This window comes from Corylus avellana, chromosome 2, assembly GCF_965113065.1.
Source record: "Corylus avellana chromosome 2, dhCorAvel1.hap1.2, whole genome shotgun sequence".
NCBI classification, from domain to species: domain Eukaryota; kingdom Viridiplantae; phylum Streptophyta; class Magnoliopsida; order Fagales; family Betulaceae; genus Corylus; species Corylus avellana.
In genome coordinates, this window is record NC_142491.1 from 4,126,934 (window position 1) to 4,135,562 (window position 8,629).

At 33.4% G+C, this 8,629-nt stretch overlaps 1 protein-coding gene across 1 annotated transcript; it reads left to right on the forward strand.

The window, feature by feature from the left end:
• The first annotated feature begins 1,204 nt into the window (after window positions 1–1,204).
• Window positions 1,205–6,575, forward strand: LOC148587212 (beta-glucosidase 12-like). The gene is made up of 12 exons (XM_088512975.1): window positions 1,205–1,363; window positions 1,714–1,783; window positions 2,184–2,251; window positions 2,353–2,428; window positions 2,526–2,603; window positions 3,430–3,517; window positions 3,617–3,872; window positions 4,554–4,669; window positions 4,763–5,005; window positions 5,242–5,327; window positions 5,594–5,687; window positions 6,407–6,575. Exons 1-12 carry the CDS (start codon window positions 1,205–1,207, stop codon window positions 6,573–6,575), a joined length of 1,503 nt encoding a protein of 500 aa, XP_088369101.1.
• Window positions 6,576–8,629: the final 2,054 nt, after the last annotated feature.

Sequence of the window (8,629 nt, forward strand, 5' to 3'; positions counted from 1 at the left end):
AGGACTTGTAGGGCAATAGCTCCTGCCGCCTCCTACTTCTTCGGTTTTGGAGAAAATTGCAACTCATTTTAGGGAGTGATTTTGGTAATTTGCTGAATACATATTGTTCAAAGAATAAGATTAATTTGATTTGATTTGATTTGATTTTTTTTTTTTTTCAAGAATCATTTGTGTTTCTGGGCCTTGCATTGCTTTTTTCATGGGATTTAGAGTCTCGGTCTCCCGAAGGGTGAGATAATGCCCTTTTTTTTTTTTTTTTTTTTTTTTTTTTTTCTGTTTTTTTTTTTTGGTAACAAACCTGTCTTCATTTGTTTTTTATACTATAGGAGCCTTTCTATTTTGGGCCTTAGGTGCCTGCCTAAGTCATGTAGTAAATGAGTCAGCCCAGATATATATTATTGTAAAATCTCTCTCTTGCGATAAGGAATAAGTATATATAACTATTGAGAATATAAACTTAACAAGTCATTTTAATTGTTTAGCAATGGTATAACATTCTACTAAATAACATTACTTATCTTAAAAAAAAAAAAAAATAAACTTGTTCTAGTCTTTCATTTTATCTCTTTTGCCATGTGTTGATGATTCATTAAGGGAGCTTTTTTTTTCCACATTTTTTTCCGACCTAATTGAGATAACTATTAAGTTGAATCTAAAATAACCGTTTGTTAATGTTAAACAATAGAAACGAAAACATTTTCCCAACTGGCCTTTTACATCCTTTGTGGAAACGGCAAACAGTTTATTATTTTCTTCTAATTAGTGGAAACTTTTTTGAAAGGAATTTTGCAGAAGTACTCTGAAACAAAAAATGTTTTCTGCTTTCAGAAACTATTTCTAGAAACAGTTTGCCAAACCATTTTTAGCAAAAACAAAAAAAAAAAAAACAAAAGAAACAATAAAAACAATCGAATCATAAACAAAAACCAATTTGCCAAACAAATTAAACAGCTAGAATATTGGTAAAGTTGTTTCCATATTTCTTGTTTTTAGTGTTTTTGTTTTCACCTGTTTTGATTCTCATAACAAACTTCAAAAGATGTGTGTTGCAAATGAAATGTGTTTTGCTGTCTTGAAAATATAAAAATAGAAACTTGTTATCGAAACAGCAACCAGAATTTGAAATAAGCGGAGATTGAACACCCATTCAAAACTTATATAAGAGAGCTTGAAGCTATCAAGCATTAAACAAACAAACAAAGACATGGCAGGTCACCAAGGTCCTTATCTATTTTGCCTCCTAGCCATGGCCTTGGCCTCCATGTGCTTTGTAAGTGCAAAACTGAGTAAAGATTCAATACATTTCAATCGGACCAGTTTTCCTGCTGATTTTATATTTGGAACAGCTTCAGCTGCTTACATGGTATGTATATATACATGCACTACTTTCAGGCTTCATTTAGCATTCATTAGGGCATGGCTCGACCCTTGCAATGGGAATTTTCATTCATGATTAGTATAAATCACCTTCGGTTTCACCGATGCCTTGATGAGGCTATATCAAACTACGGCTCAATCGAGTTTAAGGGAGCTTATGATGTGCCCACCTTTTATGCTCATCCTATCCCAATGGGTAGCTATTACTACAGTCATGCCCAGACAAATTAGCCACTATGGTCACCCCCTTCTGCATGTTAATTTATACCTTGCATGTCAATTACAAATAGAAAAAGGAAAAACACATAATTTGAACATTATATCTTTTTTGGCTAGATTGAAGGAGCAACAAATATCGATGGCAGGGGACCTAGTACATGGGATACTTTCATCAAGAATCATCCAGGTCTCTCTCTATCTAAAAAAAAATAATAATAATAATAAAGCTTTGATGTATGGCTTTGGTAGAAATAGTGAAGAAAATTGGGCTCATTTTGATTGAAAATTTCAAACTCACACTTAAATGATTGAGTAATATCATTTTACACACTCATTCCATAGTAGTTGGGGTACGTATATGTGTCCTTTTTTAAACGGCTTTTCATTTCAAATGGCATCGAGTGACTTACTCACAGTTGCAATATCACAAAACTATTACAAGTTAAAAGCTTGACATAATGTAATTATAATGATAGTTTGGCTCTATTATGGTGTTCATAAGCCATATATTCTAACAAGTTTGGAATTCTTAACATTTCCTAATTATTATTCAATTTTTTTGACACATTTACTTGGTGGCTTAGCAGAAAAAATTCCGGATAGTCCTGATGCTAAAAATGCAGATGTAGCCTGTGACTTTTATCATCGGTATAAGGTAGAATGCGTGTTCCTCTCTCTCCCTCTCTCTCTCTCTCTCTCTATATATATATATATATATATATGTCTTTTTCTTTTGACAATCGAAATATTCAACAGGAGGACGTACAACTGTTGAAAACGATTGGAGTTGACTCATTCAAATTTTCTATCTCATGGAGCAGAGTATTACCAAGTAAGATCCTGGCTTAATATATGATTAATCATCTAAGATGAGTGGCATTAATATAAAAATTCATTGTAATTCTCTAATAGCTCCAATTATGTTACAGAGGGCAAAGTAAGCGGGGGAGTGAACTCACAAGGTGTCAAATTCTACAATGACCTCATCAACGAGCTCTTGTCCAATGGTCAAATTCCTTTTTCTTTTTTTTTTTTCAACTGTATATTTTTTATTTTTAATTCTATACATGTCAATTTCTTCGAAAAATGTTATTTCTATAATAATAATAGTAATTAAGGTAATCATATCCGTCTTCCCACTTAATTGCACATCTGTTCCTATTAAAAATGGAAAATATACCATACATAAGTCAGTCACCTAGGATATATTTGATGATTGTTTTGAACATTTCTTTTAGTGTTTTCTAATTTAAATTGTATGTCAATGATATATATATATATATATATATATATATATATATATATATATATATATATATATATATATTTTAAAAAAAGGGGTTTTGAAAACATAAAAGTATTTTTAAAATCTTGAGGTAATTACATTTTTCCCCCCATCAACTACAAGTCTACAACGCATTGCCACTTTGCCCCCATGAATTGACAACCCTATGCTCGACCCCATCAAACTACCATTTTGTGAAACCCCCCTTCCGTAAGTCAAAGGGAACTCAGACAGTCAACCGGTCACTTTGCCCCATGAATTACAACGTATTGTCACTTTGCCCCTATGAACTACAACACAATATCACTTTGACCGTCTGAGTTAACGCCTTTGACTGACGGAAGGGGGTTTTAGGCGTAAAATGGTAGTTTGATGGGGTCAGGCAATAGGGTTGTCAGTTCATGAGAGCAAAGTGACAATGCATTGTAGTTAGTGGGAGGAAAAGGTAATTACCCGTAAAATCTTTGCTTTAAACAAACTAGAACAAGCATAAAAGTGTTTTGTAATCTATACATGCATGTCCTTATGAAATTTCATATTGTGGGTAGGTATCAAGCCCTTAGTGTTTCTCATGCACAATGATCCTCCTCAAGCACTTGAAGATGAATATGATGGACCTTTAAGTACCAACTTTGTGTGAGTGAACATTTCAACAAAAAAACATACACTCCAATGTTCAAATAAATAATTTTTCCAAATCAATAAATGTGATTGTCCTGTTTGATGAATATATAGGAATGATTTTCAAGATTATGCGGATTTTTGCTTCAAAACTTTTGGTGATCGAGTCAAATTATGGGCTACAATGAACGAACCAATTTCAATAAGCATCAACGGGTACAGCACTTCTACTTTTCCACCTGGAAGATGTTCGAGTTACGTCCCGAATTGCACCGCTGCCGGTAACTCCGCTACTGAACCTTACATTGTCGGCCATAACTTGCTTCTTGCTCATGGAGCCGCTGTCAAAGTATACAAGGACAAGTACCAGGTTTGTAGAGAAAAAAGATGAAAAAGAAAGCAAACTAGAAAGATGATGATAATGCTCATTGTTAATTATTTCGTTCAACAAAAAATTAAGCAATAGTCATAAATGAATTTAATCATTTAATTGATATTTTAACATTGTCCCTCACGTGAGGGCTCAAACTCTCTCTTAATAAGTAAAGTCTAACATTCCTAATGGGGACGTCAATCAGCTGTAAACCACGCATCATGAAGCGGAGGTCACTAGTTCGAATCTACCCTCCCTCTTCCCTTATATGGACATGTCAAAAAAAAAAAAAAAAAAAAAATTAAGTAAAGTCTAACACAAGAAATATTTAATTTAAATGAGGGTGAATGATAGAGACAAGTTTGAAACAGAGAATTATGGCTCTGACACCATGTAACAGTTTTTAAAAATAAAATATAAATAGGGAAATAGGAGAAGTAATACGAGAAAAGGATGAGAACATTTTGGGTCGTTTGGTGTTAGATATCAACATCCACCGCGATCTTGGCTCTAATACTATGTGACAATTTTTTTTTTTTTGGTAAAATGAAAGAGTCATGGCCTCTACTAGCCCCCCTAAGTTTGTCACTCATAGTAAGCTTAGGGGCTAAATATTAAAATAAATATGAATATTAAATATTGGACCTCTTGTGATTAAATTAATATGAATGTGTGCAGCCATATCAAAAGGGAAAAATTGGGGTCACAACATATAGCACTTGGATGGAGCCAAAATACAACACATCTTCTAGCCGCGAGGCCACCTCTAGATATATTGACTTTGTGTTTGGATGGTGAGTGTTGTAAGATACATTCTTTAAAAAAAAAACCTTTTTTAATAATTAAAAAAAAATGATATTAACTACTTTATCCTACAATATTGGTAGGTTCGTCCATCCTGTTATATTTGGTGACTATCCCGAGAGAATAAAGTCTGTATTGGGGAATCGACTACCAAAATTCACTGAAGCTCAATCCAAGTTGGTAAAAGGGTCCCTTGATTTTCTTGGTATAAGCTATTATTCCGCAGGTTATGCAGAAAACCTTGCCTCAGCAAACGGTGTCAACGTCACTTTTTGGACTGATGTGCATGCCAAAACCACTAGTGTAAGCACACACATAAACTCTCTCTCCCTTTAGTATCAGTATTAGGATTCTCTTCATTTCATGTTCATATTACATTTTACACGGTCATATTCAACAAAATAAAATATTAACTAAAGAGTTGATCTTTTCAATTTTACTAGAAATTGAGAGGATCCTATTCCTTCCCTCAGTGGACATTTTTATATTTTGTGTGTTATGTTGCAAATATATGTCATTTTACTAAACCAATATGGTGTAATTAAATGGTTTTGCAGACGGGGTTCATCCAACCGGAGGGATTACGAAAGCTTCTTCTATACATAAAAGAAAAATACAACAATCCCGTTGTATACATAACGGAGAATGGTATAACAATTTCTCTATTGATATTTATTTACCTATTTTATTTTTTAGGGAAAACTTAACTCGTGCAATCTACAACTCAATTTGTTATGTTTTTTAAGTTTATCAATTTAATTCATGTGCCCTACCAAATTGGGTGGTAGATCTAAGATTGGGGATGGTAAGAGTAATTTTTTTCTTATTTTTATGTGCATTAGTATTGCTAATACTATTTTTGTTTTTTTGAGAAATGTGTTGGTAATAGAATTTATTTTACTCTTTTTTTGTAGGAATCGGTGATCCAGATCTTAAAGATATCACAAAGGATAGTGGGAGGATCAAATATTATTACTTGAATTTATTATCTCTTTCAAAATCTATCAAGTGAGTGTTTGTCACTAAGTATAGAATAGGACAAAAAAAAAAAAAAAAAGTTAGTGTTTGTAATTAAATATCATCCGCGGGCTAAAAAAACATAGAAGACAATTTTAAATACAAAAAAAGTTTTTGGACAGAAATTTCATACAAACCAGATGGTAAGAGTTTCTATAATTTGTCTTCTAAAAAGGGACATTGGTCTTTTAAACATGTGAAAAGCACATGCTTTATTATTAATACTACTAAAAAACTTTGTTAGAAGTACATACTATATAAAATACAAGTGCCTCTCACATATTAAGAAATGGAAAATGCGTTCTCCTGGTCGTCAGTAAATATTATTTTCTAAAATAGCAAAAAAGAAAGTAAGAATAAGAGGACACGGTTATGTTTAAAAAATTATAAATAAAATATAAAGCAACAAAATAAAGAACCATTTTTTCTAGAGTTTTTTATTTTTTATTTTTATACCTAAGTTTATAAAATTATGTTTTTTTATATTTTTACTAAACAAGACACATGTCAACTTTTTATTGAATATGACTTGGTATCAACAGAAGGTTGAATGAAAATCTATTTAATTACAGTTCTAACCTTATTAAATAAATTGATAATTTTTAAACCTTAAAAAAGCGATTTGACAATGGTTCATTAGTGAATAAACCAGTAGAGCATTTTTTCATCTCAATTTTGATTGTGGATATTAACGGTTAAATTTTGTGCAGGGAGGGTGCAAACGTGAAGGCACACTATTCATGGTCATTTCTTGACAGCTTTGAATGGGACAGTAGTTACTTCCTTAAAAATGGCATCACTTTTGTGGATTTTAAGGACAATTTGAAAAGACACCTCAAGGATTCTAGCTACTGGTTCAAGAAATTCCTCTTAAAATAAGCTGTAAAAGGACATGTCTCCTTAAATAAGATGTAACTCTCAAAAAGTGAAATAAATAATAGATATCACTTTCTTTTATATGTTGTACTTGTGTAAACTAATAAATAATATCAAATCATAAAATGTTTTCAAAAAAATGTTTGTAACATATATTACAACACATCCCAGATATGCACATAACAGGATCACAAGGGTCTCCAACCATCCATACAGCTCTTGATCAAATATTCCTCATAAGGAAAGTATTGCAGGCAATGAATGCCTTGCACTCCAAGAAGACATATGCACCATATGGCAAATATTAACTTTATTATTTTATGTTATTCATATGTATTTAGGTTACTCAGTGTGTATATATAAGACATTGTATATTGTACTTGTATTTTTTTAAGACTTTTGAATAAAACATCACAAAATTTTTCATTGTATCAAAGCAATTCTAGGCCAATGCCAAGTTTTTCGATCCTTGTACAAGCTTAGTTATTTTCATCCTTTCAATGGCCGCATCAAAGTCCTCTTTTTTTATCCCACCAAACACCATCCAAAATGCTTTCCTCAATTAAACTTGATTCTGATAATTATACTTGTTGGGTGACGCAGATACATCCTATACTGTGCACCCATGACATGATGGATATTGTTGACGGTTCAGAACCGCGCCCTTTAAAAAAGATCATAGATGTTGAAGGCAAGGAAATTCCTAATCTAGAGTAGCTTAACTGGAACAAAAAGGACTAATACTTCCTAAGTATCATCACCACATCTCTCTCAAAGAAGGTCTTTGACCCTGGCTCTGATACCATTTTTTGGATCGGGCCTTTGACCATCTCATCTAAAAAGTAATTGGTGTTCAGTGAGGGAAGCCAAAGCCTTTTATGGCATTCAAAATCGCACCCCGCAAGGCATGTTCTAAGGGCCTTTCACGTGAGCAGAGTGGCATTGTTGCACCTCAACACTATGAATTCTCAATTGTCCAAAGGCAAAGCTTTCCTCAATCATAAATTTTTACAAAGAAGCTTTTCATCACCAAGACTTGGCAATGGATTCTCAACACCTATACCATATTTTCAGCAATATAATTGTGGTCCCTCATAGTACAACAGAGGCCCTCCTCTAGGCCACTCTCCTTTCACCAATCAACAGTATAGTTGTGGGTCTGCTTTACACAACCAGGGGAATCAATCTCTCAACAGGCAATATAACCAAGGTCCTTTGCAGCAAGGTAGTAATTTCCTTCATGGCTTAAGAGCATCATGCCAGATTTGTGGTAGGACTAACCGCTTGGCCATTGATTGCTATCATCAGATGAATTATGCCTTTCAAGGAAAGAATCCACCTACACAACTAGCAGCTATTTTTGCTCACACCAACTTTACCAATGAAGAACAACAATGGCTGACAGACAGTAGAGCAAATGCTCCCATTACCAATCAGCTAGAGAACCTGCAGATTCAACAACCCTTCCAACATACAGAGAAGGTGGCAATAGGCAAAGGGACTGGTCTCCAAATTGAAACACTGGCTCAACTCTATTTCACACTCCTAACTTGTCTTTTAAACTCAGAAATATATTGCATTGCCCCTAAGCTTATGCCAATCTTGTTTTCATACAAAAATTTTGCCTTGATAATTTTTGTTACTTCATTGTAACTTCATCTCATTATTATATCAAGGGCATCCTAACCCATGCAATACTCTTGGAGGAGAAGAATTAAAATGGCTTGGATCCACTGCGGCTAGGAAGGAATCTTCTCAAAGGGACGAAGACTTTTATAACTTTGATAGGAATAAGGACCAACTCTTTAGTGTGCTATTTTAGAATAGGCCATCCATCTTTGGATATTGTTAACAGTGTTGTTAAGGGCAAATCTCTCCCTGTTTCCATCTTTGATTTAATAAAACATCTGCTTGTGTCAACTATCAATTAGGCAAGAGCAAAAAGCAGACATTTCATGCTTCTACTCATGTCTTTCTAGTCTCTTCACCCTTTAGAATTAATCCACATAGACATTTGGACTTCACCAATGCAATCAATCAGTGGCTATAAATATTAT